General features: G+C 46.4%; 1 protein-coding gene across 1 annotated transcript in view; it reads left to right on the top strand.

The window, feature by feature from the left end:
* MAST1 (microtubule associated serine/threonine kinase 1) overlaps positions 1–21,526 on the top strand; it is a 99,576-nt gene that overhangs the window by 40,997 nt on the left and 37,053 nt on the right. The window contains exons 3-9 of the mRNA XM_079959983.1: positions 7,473–7,561; positions 8,629–8,704; positions 14,502–14,580; positions 15,897–16,057; positions 18,381–18,456; positions 19,495–19,704; positions 20,041–20,142. Of these exons, the coding sequence (XP_079816109.1) occupies positions 7,473–7,561; positions 8,629–8,704; positions 14,502–14,580; positions 15,897–16,057; positions 18,381–18,456; positions 19,495–19,704; positions 20,041–20,142 (793 nt within the window). The remainder of the gene's footprint in view (positions 1–7,472; positions 7,562–8,628; positions 8,705–14,501; positions 14,581–15,896; positions 16,058–18,380; positions 18,457–19,494; positions 19,705–20,040; positions 20,143–21,526) is intronic.

Raw genomic sequence — 21,526 nt, 5'->3', positions numbered from 1 at the left:
CTGTACCTCTGCTGCCTTGTGGGATATCTTCGGAAGAAGAAAGGCTTCGGAGTAAACCCTACAGAAATCCAGAGTGGAGTCCCTAAGGTGGTTGGATGGCTCCCTGTATGCCTCCTTCAAGCAGCTCCTGCAGCAAAGCTGGTGCCAAACTTATTGCTTTCCTTTCCTTTGGATCACATCAGTGATGCTGAAAGGGGATTCTTGTCATCTGGACAGCCCAGGACCTCTCTACACACTGCCTATGCTTGCGCCCCGGAGAGGTTACTTCAGTGCTGTTAACACAGCAAAAGCAACACAGGAGGAAGCAGTTACAAGTTACCACTCTCTGCAGCCACAGCAGGTGCTGTGATTTTCTAGTGCAGGCCCCCTCAAACTCGGCCCTCCAGATGTTTTGGCCTACAACTCCCATGATCCCTAGCTAGCAGGACCAGTGGTCAGGGATGATGGGAACTGTAGTCTCAAAACATCTGGAGGGCCGAGGTTGAGGAAGCCTGCTCTAGTGGTTTGACTTCACCCCTGATGGTGCACTCCATTGTCTCTCGAGGCAGACAGGTGCCCTGCTCAGGAGTCACCGCCCAAGTGTGAGCTGGACAGGGAACCATCTCCAGTTTAGTCCTGTGCCCTGGTTGTACTAGGTTGTCCTCAGGGCTGTGTTCAGAGAGCTCTTTGCTGCATCAGGAGTCCCAGCCGAGTCTTGAGGGCCCAGCCTAGAGACCTGTTTCCCTTTTGCACAGCCTCACTTAGGGCTTCTCGGTTTAGGCTTGTTACCTGATTGTGACGTGCGTTTTGTGAACAAGCCATCATGCACCAGACACCTAAGGTGAGCCTTTCATATCGCCTCACACACAATGCTCCTTGTTTCAATGGAAACAGTTGTGAGTCATGGAGTGACAGAACTCAAACAATGATTCATGTATGTGTGTCCCAGCCGTAAATAGAGCCTCACAGTTAGGAGTCATGTCTGCGCGACCTACTCTCTTTTCTGCCCGGGGAGAAGGGGCTATGTGTATATTATATATTTAATTATTTATCGTTTGCCATTTATATGGTACCCCCTAAAATAAACTATCTAGGTCTGATACAGAAAAATAAAACACAGCAATTATATAATGGTACATTCAAAATGCACAACAAGCTTAAAAATCCAACCAGCGTAAAAGCATACAAGGAACAAACATAAGGCCGACACACAGATACACACAAGTGCAATACTGGAGCAGAAAAGCTGAAATCACAATCAAATGCAGGAGCTAAAAGCCATCAACCATGCCAGAGAGATTTAAAAAACAAGATATTAAAAGGGGTGGGAGGCGGGAAGGAGGAGGAGGAGAAAGGTGGTCAGGTATTATTATTATTTTATTTTTTTGAAAAACCCAAAAACAGCTCAATAAAGTGAGGTGTGTGGTAGGGGCCAAAGGAGGGTTTCATAAGGCAGGCAGGAAAGGAAATTGCCTATGAGGAGCCTTTCTGGAGAGAAGTTGGGGGGAAATGCATCTTTTAAAAACACTTTTTATGGATCAGATTGGATCTACTTAAACAAAATTTATATACCTCTTGATTGTGAAGAAAAAGAAAAGCAAAAGACCCAAACACCTCTGAGTGCTTTACAAAAATATATAACAATAAATTATAAATTATAATAAAATTTTATTTATACCCCGCCATTCCCGGTTCAGAAAACCGGGCTCAGGGCAGCTAACAACAAATTCAAAACACTTAATTGTAGAAGCAGCATAAAATACAGTATAAAAACATGAATAACAATAAAATTCAAAGTTCAAGAATCAATTTGGGGAAAATCCATCTAATAAGTATTAGATAGTCACCAGGGCTAGCCGGCTGAATTAGTCCTACTTGGGCCGGTGAGGAGGCCAGGGGAGAATTAGCTGTGGGGTCTCAGAGCGGGTAATCTTCATAAAAGGAGAGTGGGAGGGAAGAGAAGGGAAATAAAAGATCAGGCTGAATTCAAATTAAAGGCCAGGCGGAATAGCTCTGTCTTACAGGACCGATGGAAGGAGGTTAACTCCTTCGGGGCCCTGTTCTCATGGGACAGAGCATTCCACCAGGTCGGAGCCATCACTGAAAAGGCCCTGGCCCTGGTGGAAGGTAGTCTGACTTCCTTAGGGCCCTATGTTTATTCGTGGACCTTAAGGTCCTCTGCGGGACATACCAGGAGAGCCAGTGCCGTAAAAATGAGGGCCCTAAGGACGTTAGTAGGTGTTACAAACACATTCCAAAATTTAAAGGAAAAGGTTAAAAATCAACAGTAGCAAAGAGAATCTCTGCCTCTTCCCCACGCCCTCTGTGCATGCCGGAGAGATTGGTGGAAATCATGGCTGGCTAGAAAGTCAAGACAAAATCTATAGAGCCCTGATGGTGACTCAGTCCTTTCAATAATAATCAGAAGTGACAAGGCTCTTCTTCTCCACCCAGTCAGGGGGCACCTGGAAAATGCCACAGCCCTAAAGACAGTGACTGTACCAGATTGGGTCTGGTATGGAGGAGCATATGCTAGGATGTGTATGAATGAGACAGGCCAGGCTTGGATTGTAGGTGGGCCTCAAATGAGGGAATCAGATAGAACTGTATGTAATTCAAGATGTAAAAATTCAAGATGTGGAAATGTTGCTTGGCCACAGAACTGTGCAAAGTGAGTTTATAGCTGCCACACATGAACTGGTCAGGGTTGTGAACACCCTATGCCTTTTCAAAGCACACACACGCAATTCTGTGCCAGGGTTATGCAAATTCTGCTCCCAGAAAGGTAACAGTGTAATAAAAATTGTAATTGTAATAAGAATATGAAAATTAAGCAACATTGCTTATGTTTGATTAATTTGCATAACTCTGCACCTGTTAAGACAAGACATTAAAAGCCCCATTCGCTGATCAACTGAAATATTATTAGGTTAGCCCTCTGATTTTTATTATTCATCAGGTGAGGCTTGCACTATTTCACATGTAACTTCGCAGTCATGAGGGCTAGAAACTTTTTAAAAAGTGCATGGGTTTGGTTTGGTTTTGAAATCAGATTGTAAAAATCTCACTTCGTAAATAAAAGGGATGTCTCTAGGTTTCATGGTTGTAAGAGAAATATGAATTAAGTGTCAGAAGATATTTCTGTGGACCTCTTTCCCATAGGTCTTGAAAGAGAAGAGGGTTATGCACTGTACCCATTCCCTTGCCATCATTTAGCTGAATTCCCTTTTTCTTTTGCACACCAATTCCATCCTCCACTGTATGCATTCCTTCTAGCTTCTTTTTACCATCATCAACTGGCAAAAGTGTTGTATTTTTGCAAATAGTTTTTTTTTTGGGGGGGGATTTGTAGAGGGGATCTACAAAGATGTGGTCCAATATTTATGAAAGGGTCCTGCTACATTTGCTTGCTCAGATGAAAGATTGGTCTTTTTAAATGAAATTTATTCCCCAGTGGAAAACCTGAGTCTCAAAACGTGTCAGGATCCTTTCATAAACATTGGTTTGCAACGTTCTGGCTTTAGTTCTTATTTTTATATCAAAACTGGGGTGATTGGGATGGATTGTGCAGTTTGACTGCCCCCACTGATAATGTCCCTGCTTGCTCAGACTTACCGGACTCATGGGGTGGGGTACAACCAGGGTAACTATTCTGGCCTAAGAAATTTGCATCTCACTTGCTATTTCAGGTGGTCTAAGCCCTTGCTTGCCATCCTTTAATTATTCTTATTCCCCTAGTAGCAGAAAGCTTGACAGTAAATGAGAGATAGATAGGCCAGCTGCCTCCAGAATGACAGCAGAACAGAGTTTTTATACTTTTTAGTGTGTTTTTCAGGGGCACTCAAAGGTATGCAGTATCCACACCTCTTTTTGTTGTTACTAAAAAGTGTGGCACTTACTGTAACAACATCATGGTGAGTACGAGCACCTATTTTTCTAGAAAAAAAGCACTGAATGGGGGTATATAATATCAGGGGTGACTGAAGGCTAACCGACACCTGCAGAGGGGCAAACCGCTGGCTGCACATGTGTTGCGCCACTACGTACGATGCATGCATGGTGTCGCTACGTAGGGCATGTGTGTGGTGTCGCTATGTACGGCACATGTGCGGCGTTACTACATACGGCGCATGCGTGCAACACCGTGCATGCGTTGTACATAGTGGTTTGCCGCCGGCGCCTGAGCACCGTACGAACACTGGCAGGATCCTCTGCTCGCGGCTGAGCTGCGAATAGAGGATCCTCCACATGCGGCTGTGGCGGCACAATGGCTGCTCGCACTGCTGCGCCTGGGGGCGGCGGGGTGCCTTCTTGTCACACACCCCAGACATGGCACCCGGGGCGCACCGCCCCCCCTTGCGATGCCACTGTATAATGTCATGGTGTGAATTCCCCTGACCTTGCTCTCCTCCTCCAGAATACTCTGAACAGGCTCATCCCTTCTTCAATTGACATGTTTGTGCCACATAAGTGTGTTAGTTTTTTATAGAATCATAGAATCATAGAGTTGGAAGAGACCACAAGGGCCATCGAGTCCAACCCCCTGCCAAGCAGGAAACACCATCAGAGCACTCCTGACATATGGTTGTCAAGCCTCTGCTTAAAGACCTCCAAAGAAGGAGACTCCACCACACTCCTTGGCAGCAAATTCCACTGTCGAACAGCTCTTACTGTCAGGAAGTTCTTCCTAATGTTTAGGTGGAATCTTCTTTCTTGTAGTTTGGAACCATTGCTCCGTGTCTGCTTCTCTGGAGCAGCAGAAAACAACCTTTCTCCCTCCTCTATGTGACATCCTTTTATATATTTGAACATGGCTATCATATCACCCCTTAACCTCCTCTTCTCCAGGCTAAACATGCCCAGCTCCCTTAGCCGTTCCTCATAAGGCATCGTTTCCAGGCCTTTGACCATTTTGGTTGCCCTCCTCTGGACACGTTCCAGTTTGTCAGTGTCCTTCTTGAACTGTGGTGCCCAGAAGTGGACACAGTACTCCAGGTGAGGTCTGACCAGAGCAGAATACAGTGGCACTATTACTTCCCTTGATCTAGATGCTATACTCCTATTGATGCAGCCCAGAATTGCATTGGCTTTTTTAGCTGCCGCGTCACACTGTTCGCTCATGTCAAGTTTGTGGTCAACCAAGACTCCTAGATCCTTTTCACATGTACTGCTCTCAAGCCAGGTGTCACCCATCTTGTATTTGTGCCTCTCATTTTTTTTGCCCAAGTGCAGTACTTTACATTTCTCCCTGTTAAAATTCATCTTGTTTGTTTTGGCCCAGTTCTCTAATCTGTCAAGGTCGTTTTGAAGTGTGATCCTGTCCTCTGTGGTGTTAGCCACCCCTCCCAGTTTGGTGTCATCTGCAAATTTGATCGGGATGCCATTGAGTCCATCATCCAAGTCGTTGATAAAGATGTTGAATAAGACCGGGCCCAAGACAGAACCCTGTGGGACCCCACTAGTCACTCTTCTCCAGGATGAAGAGGAACCATTGATGGGTTCGGTCAGTCAGCCAGTTACAAATCCACTGAGTGGTAGCATAGTCAAGACCACATTTTACCAGCTTCTTTACAAGAATATCATGGGGCACCTTGTCAAATGCCTTGCTGAAATCAAGGTAGGCTACATCCACTGCGTTCTCTTCATCTACCAGGCTTGTAATTTTGTCAAAAAACGAGATCAGGTTAGTCTGACATGACTTATTTTTCAGAAATCCATGCTGACTATTTTAAAGGCCACACAACTCTTTTGTTTGTGTATCCTCTTTGAGAACTGAGTGTCAGAGAGGCGTTAGGATGATGGATCACTCTGGGGTGTATATGGTGGTATGTACTTTAGTATCCTGTTGGCACACAATGAACGATATGCCATCAAAGTTATCTCTTGTTTAGAAGTGCTGTTTATCCTAGTCGCATATGTGAGTTTTGCGTCTCTCCAGAGCCCACCTTGGGAACTTTCTATAGCTTTTGTGATGGAGGCTTGGGACACTTGGCTCTCTTTCAGTTGTGCATGTTGGGCTTTCCGTATGAATGTTTCAAGAAGATAAGAGCTTTGGAGGTGCATTTCTTCTGGCTCAGATGATCGCTAATTCAAACTTGTTCAGTTGCAACTCTGAGCCTTAGCATGCAATGGACTGAAGGGGCACTGCACAACACGCAAGTCATAGTTGGCAGCCCATAAGCTACTGTGCAGCCTGAGAAACTGACAGCGATATAAACCTGGGCAAACACCCAGCCCTGTGCAGTTAGTAACCTATACCATAGTGTTTGTACAGCACTGAAGACTAGCTGGCAAAATAAGGTTAACAGCCAGCCAGCTGCATCTGGGAGCTGCGAGGCAATTCAACACAGCCTTGTCAAGGCACACATCTGAACAGTGTTGTCCTTGGGGCTACTCTAATTTACTTTATAATGCCTAAACGTTATGGCAGAGTTTCTTTTCTTGAACTGCTTGGGTTGTGGAATGACTTGCCTTACCTCAGCTCATCACTGAGTTCAGCTCACTTATCTGAGGACTAGTTATGGCTTAATAAACATGGAAAGGTGTGGATACCCTGCCAATGAACCCTTTGTGACAATGTTAAGGCTTGGGGGAGAAAGAAGGCTGTAAATCACACCTAGTAATGCTACTTAATTGTTGGTTAGGAAAAATCTGGCTCCACCCTTCTATTAAGTATGATTCGTAGTTCCATGCAAATAGCAGTTAATTAACACCACCAATGCCCTCTTTGTCACCTTCCAGAGGAAAAAAGAGCTGAGTATTAAGTGATCATAGCAAGCAAGAGTGGATCCAGCATTTCTGAATTTCAATATTGAGTTAAAGCTTGTATATGTGTGTGAGAAAGACAGAGAACGCAGGCACAGTAAGGCCTCAATTGGGAGGCAGGTCTTATAGCAAAAGAGCTCAGTTTGGTAGTTCTGCTTTTGGATCACACTCTAGATAAGCCCACCCACATTTGTAGTGGAGTTCTGTTGCCTCTAGGTAGACACTTTTCCCACACTGAACCAATACTCCTGCTTTTCCCACCTTCTCATAAGGGATCTGTAGCTCAGTTGTTTATTAGAGATAACAGCTGTATGCAGAATGCCTCTGTCATTGGCCTGAGCGACTTCAGCTAAATGGATCTCAGTCTGCTTGAGATCTTGGAGAGATGCTGCCAGTCTCAACAGGCAGTACTGGACCAGGAAGACCAGCGGTTTGACCCAGTAATAAGGGAGCTCCATGGCACAAGGTGGGCCAATGGTTAAGTGGGAAATGGGGCTTCCTGGCTACTGGCGAGCTCTTCTTTGGGAAAGGACTACAGAAGGTAACCTGCTACCATTTTGGAGTAGCCAACCAAGCTGAAAAGAGAATTGATTGGCCAAGAACTGCAGTCTTTCAAGGCAAACCACATAGTGACATGAGCTGCAGCCTGGTCCGGCATTTTTCATCCACACACACCCTGATCTAGGCCTGTCTTCTTTCCCTCTCCTTCTTTCCTCCCCTTTGTACAGTTGCCGAACCAGTAACAGAAAGAGCCTGATCCTGACAAGTACATCGCCGACGCTGCCGCGGCCTCACTCTCCACTCCCAGGTCATATTGGTGAGTTAAGCCCTTGACCTGCCCCATCCTTCTAAAAGAGTTCCACCCTGGGTGTGCCTTATCCAACACTACACGGTGGGTCACAAACAGAAGATGCCCCTTGTCTTGCTGCCCTTGCTCAGGCAGTGGCCTTCAAACAAGGCCGGCTAGACTGGCTTTGACAAAGCACACCTTGGAGTCGAGTAATAATTGCTAATACCCAGGTCTAATAAGTTGCCCTTCGTTCCTTCTGAGGACGCAGTAATGTAAGTTCTTCATTTTTTAATCTACCCTCGTTTGTTTTTTAAAATGTGGTGTTCCTTCTCATTGCTACAGCTGGATAGGATTAGATGGACATAGTCTTGTGTTACACCTGTTTGTCATAACATGCCAGGATGCCTACAGAAATATTGAGAGAAATTTCGTCTAAAATCCATGTCCACCTCACCCAGTTTCCATCCTGTCAGCCTTGCCATACGTTTAGCAATAAGTATTGCGTTGACTCCAAAGCAATCATATTAGTTTGATTTAGAACCAATGTTGTCTTTGTGGGTTCATCCATTTTCTAGTCAGCCTTTGCATCTGAACTGTAATTTTCCCACTGGTTTCTTTTCTCATCTTTCCATGCATCCCAGGCCATCTGTCTATTATTCTGGCCACATATATAGCAGCACCTTCTCGTCTGTCCATCTTACTAACTATCCCTGCCATTGTCTGTCCACCTGTCTGACTTCAAATCTTTTCCTCTGACTATCTACCCAGCCATTTGACACTTGATCATTAATCCCCCCATTGTCTGTCTGTCACCTGTCTTATTTGTTTATTCACCCATCCAGCATTCTATTTCTTGGCCTCTTTCTGTCTTCTGTCTTCATATTCCTCTGCATCACCTCCCATGGCTTGTTGCTGGAGTCACTATGGCAACCTTTCTCATTATGGCAGGCTCTGAATATGAATATGAATATGAATATGAATATGCTGGCTCCTTGAGTGAGGCAGGGTTAAGAATTCGATTTGATCCTCTGGCAGTCTCACCAGGCAATGTGTTGATTTCCCTTTTGTGTCTTCTTTTCCTGCCCTGTCCACAGGTAGCAGCCCTCTGGACAGCCCTCGGAACTTTTCCCCCAATACACCAGCCCACTTTTCCTTCGCTTCCTCCCGCAGGTAAGAGCAGTCCCTCATTCTTTGGGGCTCTGGTGTCCAATGGCTTTTGGGAGTCTCCACTGCAAACCCAGACTCCTTCACTGACCACTGCTGTGTCCATACAGGGGTGTTGCACAATAAGTAGTCCATTTTTTACGTATGCACCTGGGTGCAACAGTGTCCACAGATGAGTCGTTTAAATTTTCTGCCTCTGATTCCTAAACCAGTGTTTTGCATCTGCACTAGTTGCGTGTATCCTTGTGGTGCCCGCTCCCCTCAGTTATTACATACACACCCTCCATTAACATTTACTTAAGGTTGGCATGAGCACAGATAGATATAGATATAGATATAGATATAGATATAGATATAGATATAGATATAGATATAGATATAGATATAGATATAGATATAACCAGGGATGCAGGTGGCACTGTGGTGTAAACCACTGAGCCTCTTGAGCTTGCTGATCAGAAGGTCAGCGGTTTGAATCCCTGTGACGGGGTGAGCTCCTGTTGCTCTGTCCCAGCTCCTGCCAACCTAGCAGTTCGAAAGCACACCAGCGCAAGTAGATAAATAGGTACCGCTGCAGTGGGAAGATAAACAGTATTTCCATGCGCTTTGGTTTCTGTTACGGTGTCCCGTTGTACCAGAAACAGTTTAGTCCCGCTGGCCACATGACCCTGAAAACTGTATGTGGACAAATGCCGGGTCCCTCAGCCTGAAAGCGAGATGAGCACTGCAGGCCCATAGTCGCCTTTGACTGGACTTAACTGTCCAGGGGTCCTTTACCATTACTTTTTTACCTACACATATAACCACACCTTAAAAAAACAACCGCAGAAAATAGTCAAGAACTAAGGTTTACCAGCATATTTTGCAATGGGCAAAATGAAGGGTTGTGAATTTGGGGGTAGGGGAGTAAACACATACAAAAATAAGTCTTGCCATGCTGCTAATAGCTACTGATGGTACAGCAAGCCCCCTTAGAGATTTGCCTCATGGGAGACCTGCCTCTCCACTTGCAGTCCTTATTTGATGAAGTCCCACATCTGGTTGCAGAGACAGAGTCTCCTGGGCAAAGTTCCCATAGACTACTGAATGAATGGAAGCCCACTTGGGGTAGAAACCAGTTCCTCTGTCCACAAGGAGAACCATATCCATTCCTCATACTTTTTTCTTGCTTCAGCCCCTGCTCAATCTCTCAGTTCCCCACCAGCCCATCCCAAGAAGTCCCTAACCCTCTCAAAGGCTTCGGAGGAGAACTGCAGGTTCCTGGCTATCATTCTCGTGTTTGATCTACCAGGCCATGCTGCCAGAATGTGGCATACAGGAACATTTGAGGCGGTTGAAGACTCTACAGCTGCTGCTCCCCACTCCCCATCTGCTCTCTGCTCTTTTTATAGTCGTGCCCATGCAGCTTCTGCCTCCCACCCCCATCCCCACCCTCAAAAGCAAGGGAACAGACTGTGAAGTTCCATCTTGCCATCAACAAAGTGCTGAGTAAAATCCGCCCAGAGTTGTTTACAGATCTGTGAATTTTCACACTGGACTAAAACACACGTATGGTTTTATCACAGGAGTATGATTAGAAAATACCTTATTCCATGGATAAGTCACTCATGTCAGAGAGAGAGAGAGAGAGATCTCAAGCAAAGTGTATAGATTGGAACAAACCAGGACACCCCGAAAGAGCTTTTTTTAAGGAAACCACTGAAATTGTTGAGTTGTGGGGGGGGGGGTTTAAGGAAAATTCGAAAGCTGTTGAGCTTTTCTTTACAAAAATGCCAAAAAATGTGATTTATTTTTTTTAATTGACTTGCCCAAGATCCAGGACAAAATGCCACCTTTCGGAAATTCACCCCAACATCAATTCCACCTTCGAAATCCCAGTAATATCCGGGAAAATCCGGACGTATGGCAGCCCTAACAAACCCACTGAGGCTCCCTAATACATCGTATAAAAGGAGGAGGATGTTGGCAATTTGCAGAAAGCACAGGGTTAAGGGCCGGGGTGTTTGCATGGGACAGTAAATAGTCAAAGCTGTTCCAGATGCAAGATGGAGGGGTGGGGGAAGCTTTGCCAGAAAGCTTTGGAAATTGTTGGCCAAAGGATCAGGGCAGCATGCAGAAAGGGACAGTCCAAAACAGAGTCACACAGTAGCTGGGATTGAAGGTAAGGTACTTTTCCAAGCAGCCTGGGAACAAGGTGCCATAATCTAACAGATAACAACCAGAGAGTCAACAAAGTCAAGACTAGCTGTTGTCATGCCCAGACAAAGACCCAGACCCAACACTGAAGTTTTATAGCTAGCTTGGGTCAGGGCAAACCAACAGGACATCTGGAGCACTCCTGGGGCTGGGGGAGGAGTAAGTTGACCCTCTAGCATGCATAAAAAGTCTGAGATGCAGCATAGGTCCACAGCACACATATAAAGCACATTCAACACACATTTAGAGTATCTGACTTCTCCCAAAGAAGCATGGGACCTGTAGTTTCGCCTTCACAGAGCTACAATTCCCTGCACTCAACAGTCCCCAGGATCAGTGGCGTAGCGTGGGGGTGCAGGGGGGGCCGGCCGCACCGGGTGCAACATCTGGGGGTTAGGGTTAGGGAGCGCAAATCCACGGGTTAGGGGGCGCAAATTACTTGCCTTGCCCCGGGTGCTGACAACCCACGCTACGCCACTGCCCAGGATTCCTTGGGCAAAGCCATACGTTTTAAAGGTGTGTTAAATGTGCTTTAAACGCATGGTGTGAATCTGCCCTATGTTGACAAGGACATTTTCTCTTGTGCTTTCCTTTCTTTCTGAACCTCTGAAGGGAAAATAGAACTGGGAGGAGAATTCTAATGCAAGGACTCTAATTAGAATCAACCCTTGCGCCAGAACTGCCAAACGTTGTGTTTTGGGGTTGCGATTCCTTAAAGGGTTTGTGGCATTCCCCATTTCACCCAGGTGCTCCACTTTCAGTAATCCGGTTTACACCCCTGAAAGCTATGCCACCATCACATATAACTACTGAATCACTTTTTCTGCCTTCATCAGGTACAACTTGATATAAGGCATTCTGTGGAACTGGCTTTATTAACAAGAGAGGTATTTTTAAAAAACCTCACCAAAGAAAGAGGCTGAAAGGGGAGCTGTGTTGGGCATGAATATTTTTAATTATACGGAAGCAAAGATGGGAATGTTTAAATCAAACTTAAATTTCTCTCACTCCCTGTCCCCAAACTGATAGGGCCATGGAGGGGAGGGGAGGAAAGAAGAGAAAGCAGAACTTGTTAGACTGGCTCCCACTAGCGCAACTGCTTAGTTGAATGAGATGGTCTAAGGTAATAATAACTGGAAACACGAACTCTACAAAATAGTTTAGCAAAGAAACAAAGGTAAACACCAAAATAGTCATGAATCCAAAGAGACTTGAACTTCTCCAAAAGCAAGGTTCTGTTGAGTCTTCTGAGAATTGCAGGGGAATCCGCCAAGGGCACTTCTCTGGGAAGATAATCACTGCATTTTATCCTCTCAGTAACCTTGCCAGGCAGGTTAAGCTGTGTGACAGTATCTCTCCAGGCGTGGTTGTACTACAACTCCCATCATCCCTAACCACTGGTGATGGTTATCCAAACTTTCTCTTGTCCTGCAGCTTTGCCCTGGGGGAAACCATTCTTTATAGCTCCATCAGAGCAAATGGCAATTCAGGTTTTCTCTGAATTAGTGTTTGCTCTGATTTAGCACTAAAGGGCGGGTTTTCCCTGGTATGGGGCAAGGGGGAAACTGCTCAGATCCATGCTTTCTAGGTGTGGAATGAGCAGAATTGTGGATGAGCCCTAAATTACACTACTGCCTGGCCAGATTACTTAGCAAACACTTCAAACATGAAAGTTTGATTAATTATTCAAGGCCAGGCTAATCAATTGTCATTGGATCCAGAAGATTAATTGCAACAGCCAAACACCACTTGTCAGTGTGTTTATAGCTTTCATTGATAGAGCAAGCAGCTAGTTCACACAATCAAGTCTCTTTTTTCCTGGTCCAGGCTCAAACTGTACATCTTTGAACCCACATTGCACCTGAATTGAGCTTATGCAGGTTTTGGAGGGGGCAGAGGGCTTGCCCCTGCACACGTCTTAACATGTGAAAATGCTTCAAGAGCACATTTCCCATGAGAAAAATCCAAATCACTTGGAACTTTTTAATGTAAAAAGATAGGGAGCAATGGCAGAGGGGTCTAAAATCATCAACAATGTGGAAAAAGAGACATTTTTCTCCATGAGGATAACAGAATTTGAGGGTGCCCCAGTGATATTGATTGGCACTAGGCTCAGGCTGGGCAAAATAACAGAGCAAGCTGTTGTGCTGTGCTGTGCTGGAGGGAGTTAAGAAGTGGCAGAGATTTCCCTCCACTCAAATGCAGCCAGGTTCTGTTAGCAGGAGGCCTCAGTGCTGTGGAGGTCCTCACCGCACCTGTCAACGATACAGCCAGGTGGGAGCTGCTGCCAGTGGTATCCCCAGCATAAACCCCTGAAAGAGGCTGTGTTTGGGGCAGTGGGGGCAGTGGAAATGGCCAAGATCCTCTAGAATCTAGATCAGGGGTTGGCAAACTAAGGCCTGGGGGGCAGGTGTGGCCCACTGGGCTCGTTAATCCGGCCCGTGAACCTTTCGGACCCTGCTGCCCGCTCGGTCCTCACCACACGGGGATTGAGATCCGTGATGCTGGCGCGGCTTCGGATTGGCCGCAAGAAGCTCCTGCAGCCAATCCGAAGCTGCGGACGCCTCTGGGCAGGCGGCGATGCTGGCGCGACTTCGGATTGGCCGCAGGAAGCTCCTGCAGCCAATCCGAAGCGATGGACCAAAGCGATGCCCAAAGGCCGCGCGGGAGGAAGCAGCGGGAGGGGGGGCCTTTCAGGGGAGGGGGTGCTTTCTGGAGAGGGTGGGTCCGGCCCCCCACAAGGACTGAGGGACAGTGGACCGGCCCCCTCCTGAAAAAGTTTGCTGACCCCTGATCTAGATCCTAAGATGATCCAGCTACTAGTGATGGACTGAGTCTGGGCCTTTTGATTGAAGTCCTTACCGGAAGTGCTTCTCTTTAAAACATCAAATGACTTGTTGCCTTCAGCACCTATTAGTCATGAGAGGTAAATAGAACCTCTGCATTCAGAAGCAACATACTGCAGGGGGAGACAATGTGTTGCCCTCTAGATGTTGTTGGACTACAACTCCCATCTTCCCTGACTTTTGACCATGCTGGCTGGGGCTGATAGGAGTTGGAGCCAAAATATCCGAAGGGCACCACGTTGCCAATCCCTGCAGCATGTTTTTGGACACCAGATACTAGGGGACAAAGAATAAGGGATTCTGTTGATGGGAATCATAGTATTCAAGCCCATAGAGCTCCCAGCCCCATCCTCCATTCACTGCATTGTCCAAATATGAGTTACCCTTAGCAAAGTTTCTGGTATTTCTATGAAGCCTCATTAAAGCCCAGAAATGGATCTGTGTCTACAGTAATAGAGAGAGGTCTTCTAGGCTGTACCTAAATGGTGTGACATATATGTCAAGATAAGAGTTTGATAGGAGGCCTAGTGTAGCATTCAAACTCATATGCTTTGTACACACCTTTGTGTCCTGAAAGTCTGAACAGGCAATTATTTTCAGCCAGCTGGTTTACTGGAGATACCAGCAAAGAAAGCACAAATGGTTGAAACATGGACTTTGTGACAATATGGCTTTCTTCCTTTTTTTTATCAGAACTGGTTCTGCCTGAATCTTTAAACTATGGACTATCTTAAAGTTCCTGTTCATTTTGATCATTTCAGGGCAGATGGCCGGCGTTGGTCCTTGGCTTCCTTGCCATCATCTGGATATGGAACCAACACTCCCAGCTCCACCGTATCGGTAAGACCTTCCTGCCGTTAAGAAGATCTGGGAGGGAGGCAAGATTTGACTGGTTATGGGAGCTGTTTATTGGATAGTGGCCCAAAGACTTTGCTGGGGTATTTGAGGATAGGCCAGCCATGCAAGTCTAAATCATAAATACGGTGGTAGAAATTGCTAAAACTACGTGTAGGCCAACTGACTCCCAGTTTGGAGCTATTGACCCCCCCACCCAAGAGAGCTCTACATGTCCACTGTAGGGTTGCCATGTCCAGGAAATCCCAGACACATCCTCTTTTGTGGGGTAAACAGGCCCATCCTGGGGGTGGGGGGATTTTTACATTCTAAAGGAAATGTCTGGGGTTTGGGTTTTTTGAAATTGGGGTGGGGTTTGGCGTGGGCATGGGTGGCTCTGCACGCCGCGGCCGCTGTCAGCATGAACCAGGGAGAGCGGCACATGGGTGCAGTGGCCCTGCGCACGCTTGCGCCTCTTTCCCTGGCTCGGGCTGGCAGCAGCTCTGGCTGTCTCCCCCCCCTTCAAGATATGGCAACCCCAGCATACAGGCCAGAGGCAGGGGAGGGGGGTCAGTGTTGTCAGTCTGGGTTGCCTTGGGGCACCCTTAGGAGTAGAGGAGTCTACATAATGTGAGCACTCAGCACAGGTTGAGGAAGCAGACTGCATACCCATTGCAAATGTCGTCACATAACTCAGTGCAATCTTTAACATCCTTGTGTGTGTATCTGTGGTTCACTGTAATAACATCTGGAATTCTTAGCTTCAGGTCAGCCTGAAGGGCTGTAGGTCAGTGGTAGAATGCTTTCTTTCCATATGAAAAGTCACAAAACCCATTCCTGGCATTTCCAGGTAGGACTCGGAAAATATGCGTGCCTGAAACCATAGAGCAACCTCCTGCCAACTTGGTGCCCTCTGTTAAGTTTTGGACTACAACTGCACACCCACACCCCAATATCACCTCTGCTGTGCTGGCTGAGGCAAACAGGGCAGAGAAGGCTGATGTAGTCTATGCCGAGCTAAATGGGCCAGTGGCCAGATGGTTTAAGCAGCTTCCTGCGTTCAGTCACATTCTGTGGGTTAATGCCCAGCTGACATACAAAAACCATTCTGCATTAACAATTCTCATGTTGCATTGGCAATTGGATTATTTTTTGGTTCCTGCAATAAAACTGTTGCATGTTTTAGAAGGCTATGCAGCCCATGTATAGGAGCTGGGCCATTTCCCAGACCTGGATACATTTCCGTGGCAGATTTGGGAAGACATTTGCAAATAGCTGACACTTGGCACCAACTTAGGGCCAATTCTGTTTTTTCCTTGCAGTCGTCCTGCTCCTCCCAAGAGCGCCTTCACCAGCTGCCTTATCAGCCCACTATGGATGAGCTGCATTTCCTTTCCAAGCATTTCGGCAGCAGTGAGAGCATTACTGATGATGACGGGGGACGGAGGTCACCTGCGGTGCGGCCCCGGTCCCGGAGCCTCAGGTAAGGATGGAGCAGCCGTCACCCTACAGAGCAACTCCCTTGGGTCCCTCGTATGTTCATTGCGCATTCATCCTTCACTCAGAAACTTTTGTAGGAATATAAGCAAATGAGAGACTTGCATTGCAATTATTGAAGGTCTATAGAATGGGATAAAAGACCAGTGTTCCAGTTTGATTCAGGGTCAACCCTGGCTGGCATGGGTAGATCCTAAGCTCCCCCCCCCCCAAAAAAAAATCACCAATGGAGTGTACTTGCTAAGAAGCATTTTAGTGCAATGATCTGTGGGGAATCTCTGGTTCTCCTGATACTGCTGGACATCAGCTCCATCAGCCCTAGCCAGGATGCCAAGTGATCAGAGCTGATGGGAGTCATAGTCCAGCAACAAATGAAAGGCCTCCAGTAATCTTAAAGAATGAATGAGTTTTACGTAGACAAAAAGAAACACAGTCGTACCTTGGTTCTCGAAATTTAATCCATTCCAGGAGTCCATTTGACTCCTGAAATGGTTCGAAAACCAAGGCGCAGCTTCTGATTGGCTGCAGGAGCTTCTTGCACTCAATCAGAAGCTGCGGAAGCCGTGTCAGACGTTTGGCTTCCGAAAAATGCTTGCAAACCGGAACACTTACTTCCGGATTTGTGGCATTCAGGAGCCGATTTGTTCAGGAGCCAAGCCGTTTGACTACCAAGGTACCATTGTATAATGATCCATTAAACATCTAAGAAAATAAGCACAAAACAGCTTAGCAACTTAGCAAATATAACTTTTGTTGCATTTCAAATGTGATAAAGACTGATGGGATTAGTTATTTGAATTCTGTCATTAGGCTGCAATCCTATATATATTTACCTAAGAGTAAGCCCTGTTGAACTTCTAAGAGTAGACATTAGAGGATTGAGCTTTTACTTTCTCACACTGGTATGATCCAGGCCAGCAGGAAAGGTTAAACAGGTTGAATACAAAAGGCTCTTCTTCTGTCCTGCCTGCTGGGAAGCAATTAATTGAAGAGAACTGTGATTAAATAGCTCCTGCTAATGGTTCCCTGTACATCTCGCAAAGCAGGTTTGTGTGCCATTCTGAAAGTGTTGCCTTGGTTAAGGAAAGCAATAGGATAATACAGTCAAACCTCAGTTGTAGAATGTACCGTATTTTTCGCCCCATAGGGCGCACCGCCCCATAGGACGCACCTAGGTTTTTTTTTTGGGGGGGGAAATAAAGGGGAAAAAAATATTTTCCCCCCCCCAGGCGCGGGGGAAGCCCGAGCTTCCCCCGACCCCAGCCCCAAGAACAGCCTGCTATCCGCAAGCCTAGGGAGCCCGGCGGGAAGTCGCACCGGGCTCCCTAGGGCTGCGCAGAGCTGCGCGAAGCCCGGGACTGCAGGCAGCTCTGCGCAACCCTCGGGAGACCGGCGCGAAGTCTCCTGAGGGTTGCGCAGAGCTTCCTGAAGCCTGGAGAGCGAGAGGGGTCGGTGCGCACCAACCCCTCTCGCTCTCCAAGCTTCAGCGAAAGCCTGCATTCGCCCCATAGGACACACACACATTTCCCCTTCATTTTTGGAGGGGAAAAAGTGCGTCCTATAAGGCGAAAAATACGGTAATCCGTTCCAGAAGCCCGTTCATCTTCTGAAACATTTGACAACCGAGGCACAGCTTCCGATTGGTTGCAGGAGCTTCCTGCACTCAAGTGGAAGCCGTGTCAAACATTCAGCTTCCAAAAAATGTTTGAAAACTGGAGCATTTACTTCCGTTTTTTTGGCATTTGGGAGCCGAAACATTCCAAAATGGAGGTGTTTGGGATCCAAGGTTCGACTGTATAGGAAGCAATATGGGTAATACTGAACACCACACTGATCTTTCCTATACGCAGGGGCGAGGGTCTCGGAATCTGTTTTCTATTTTACTGGAACTGCTGGAAGCCAAGTGCACAAGACAGTTAGAAATGGAGAGTGTGGTGCACACACTCAGCCCATGAGTTTGTTTTCAGTAGTGCAACTGACCTCACAGTCTTTTCACACAAAAATCCATTCTGATACCACCATGTTTTCTTTATTTCAACAGCCTTATTCAGAAAGTGAGAGGGAAGTCTTTTGTGTGTGTAAAAAACCCTTTCCAAGTCTCCTACAAAGTACCCAGAGATATACCATAGATCCCAATCTACCTTCTCCCCACTTCTTCCATACAGTATATTTCACACCATTAGCAACGAAAGAATAAAGATTAAGTAGTAATAAAGAAAAGTGGGAAATGCCCAAATAGAATTCAGGACGATGGGGAATGCAGGAAAATAGAAGATACCAGGAGCTGATGCATTCTTATTCCTTTGCAGCCCGGGCCGGTCTCCATCCTCCTATGACAATGAGATAGTAATGATGAATCATGTGTACAAGGAACGATTCCCCAAGGTAAGGGTTATAGTCGGAGGCAGAATCTAAAGATTTCATTTCCATCAAATAACATCCTACCGGGACCATTTTGCCCGGAATCCTGGAAAATGGCTGCTAGAGGCAAAGGGATCTGTTTCATTTAGCCACTTTCCATTGACAAAAGACGGACAATCTACCTGTATTGACATTTAGCACGTAAATTTAGGGCTTTTTTTTTTTTTGTCCCACTCTTTCTAGACACAGCTCCATGCTTAAAAGCTCTGAGTCCAAGTGTGTGTGTATGTGTGTGTTTTGTCCTGGAGCTTTCTTTGCAAAAACCCACTCTTTAGTGCTCAATTGGAGCAAATGTCCATTTGGGTTTTCTGCGGATTGCCTTTTGCTCCGATTGAGCTTTAAAGAGTGGGATTTCACAGCAGAAAAGGGGGCACTTTGACACGGAGTTTTACACTGTGGATCGTGTCTAGGAAAAGTGTGGATCAGCCCTTAATTTACATTTTAAAACTTGAATACTCCTGCCCAGAGTAGTGTCTCATTGTTTTACTTTGTCTCATTCTCTCATGATTATTGCAATAGCCCACATTCCAAACAAACACACTGAGAAAGGGTAATGGAGAGAGAGAGAATAAGAACTGGGCCCAGAAATGAAAGCAAACAGGTATAATGATACCTGACTAGGGTGTGTAATTGTTATTCATATAAATAGGTATGATGGAGAAGAGAAATACCTTATGCTTTATAAGACTGAGAAAGAGAGAGAGTCCCTGAGGTTGGATGTGCCTTGTTAGACATCATGTCTTACTGTGGTGCAGCTGTGATATAGCCAGTGATTCTTTTAGAGGAAGGTGATAAAAAGGAAAGGCTCTCGTGACCCAGAATTTTTGGTTTTTTACAGGGAGAGCACAGAGAGTGCTGTGAACTGGGTTGTAGTTGAGGGCCTGGGAATCAGGATTCCCTTATACTTTTCCAAGCTTTGAGAAAGGAGCAATGCCTCTTCTGGGTTATTTACTAGAGTCCTCTTTTTCCTGACACAAGAGCTCCAATTTCTTACCCCCACAGGCCACGGCGCAGATGGAAGAGAAGCTGAAAGACTTCATCAAGAGCTATGAGCCAGACAGTGTGTTGCCCTTGGCTGATGGGGCTCTCAGTTTCATCCACCACCAAGTCATTGAGCTGGCACGAGACTGTTTGGCCAAGTCCCAAGAAGGCCTCATCACCACTGTCTACTTCTATGAGCTGCAGGAAAACATGGAGAAACTTCTGAAAGATGTGAGCACGGGGCCTCTCAGTGAATGTGCAGTGCACGGCAAGATGTGCAGAAGAAGTCACAAAAAAGATACAGTCAGGAGAGGCAGCAGTGGTCAAAGGGAGGGAGCTGGGTTGGCTTGGAGTATTTTCTGGAGAAATTTAGGTTTAAGTGTGAGTGGCAGCAAGTTACGATGGAAGCAACCATGATGGACGAAGCAAGCCATGTGAGAGCAGGGTCTCTGAGTGGGGTGATAGCAAGAACATGAGGAGGTGTTCCTTGTGGGCACAGTGGCATGCCATGGAGATGACTGCAACCAAAACCCTTCTCTAACAAGCCCCTTTTTCCATTGCTTACAGGCCTATGAGCGCTCTGAGAGTGAGGAGGTGACCTTTGTCACTCAGCTTGTGAAGAAGCTGCTCATTATCATCTCCCGACCAGCCCGGCTGCTGGAATGCCTGGTGAGGCACTGAGGGGTATACGTGTCTGTCTGCTTCCCTAGGAATTGGCAGAACTCAAAGCTATATGTCTCTGTTGTCACTTGATATCTTCCCACATGTTCACATCAAGATCACTCCATGATCTCCTGCCTGTTGCACTCTCTGGACTGGTGAGGGGCTCAGTTTCTCAGGTCAAGGGGAAGGCACCTGTGAGGGTCAAGGCTGTGGGTTTAAGGGCTCTGGTTCAGTAGGATCCAACCCTGGAGCTTTCTGTCCGCCAGCCTCAGGTTCAGTGGGCTCAGTATCATGCTCAAAGCCAGGAACCTAGTCCATCACCTCAGCCACTAGCCCTGTTGCCTCTTTGGTATCTTGGTCATTGACTGTGGGATTGTGACAGGTAGCATTGCTGTGAGGATGGGGAGAAGAGTGCCGTTCTGCTGTTCTCCCACCATCCTCCTTTTTCATTTGCTAATGCATGTTGCTGCAAAGAAGTTGTGTGATAGGAGTAGCAGGGAGCCACCAGAACACTCAAAACATAAATTTACAGTGAAGTGGCCAGCAGATAGGAGCTATGTTGTGGGTTCTAACATCACTCACACAAAGTACTGTACCGAGCTACAGCCTACAACACTTCTGCAGAGGCATATTTTGCACACAGTAGCAATTAATGGTCCATTTGAAGGAACTCTTACAAGTACAACATATGACATCCCTGAGGGACAACATGTGGGCTGTGCACAGCAAATGAGAAAGCAATGTACATGTTTTAGGAAGAACATAAAAATCATGTGTGCGCACAAAGTTCCTTAAAATGAATGGAATGCATGAACATAGCTGCTCTAACTCAGCACAAGTTCCACTGGAATCTTCTCTCTTTGTTCAAGGCCCGTTGGCTATTCCCACCAATGGACCCCAGAAGTTTCCAGTTCCCTTTGTCTCTAGAGGGTGCACTCTCCAAAACATGATATTTTAGGGGGACATGTATTTTAAGAGTGCTGCCATACATCCTGTTATGTCTCTATATCAAGTTTTTAATAATTGCATTGTAGCCTAGGTTGAGAGGGCCTTACAGGGATAGGAGATGGGACAACGGTTTTTAAATATATGCCATTGCCAGCTAGCTGGGTGGGGGGACGGGACGGGATGGACACCACAAATGGATACCACCTCTTCTCCCAGGGCTACCTCCTCTTCCTCTGGGAAGCGAATTCAGGGGTTCTTGTCTCCATCCTAACCATGCACTATCAGAGCTTAAAATGAGCCACAGCCCACTGGTATTTTCAACACCAGTCATGCAGTCAAAATGAAAAAGCATGATGTAAATACAGGGTATTACTCAATAACTATCAGACTGCACACAAAAGGTTAAGGCAGAGGTGTTCAACCTTTTTGAGTCCACGGCTTC

The sequence above is a fragment of the Podarcis cretensis genome (genome assembly GCF_951804945.1).
Source record: "Podarcis cretensis genome assembly, chromosome: 17".
NCBI lineage: Eukaryota > Metazoa > Chordata > Lepidosauria > Squamata > Lacertidae > Podarcis > Podarcis cretensis.
The sequence above is the reverse complement of the archived record's forward strand: the minus strand, read 5'-3'. Positions and strand labels throughout refer to the sequence as shown.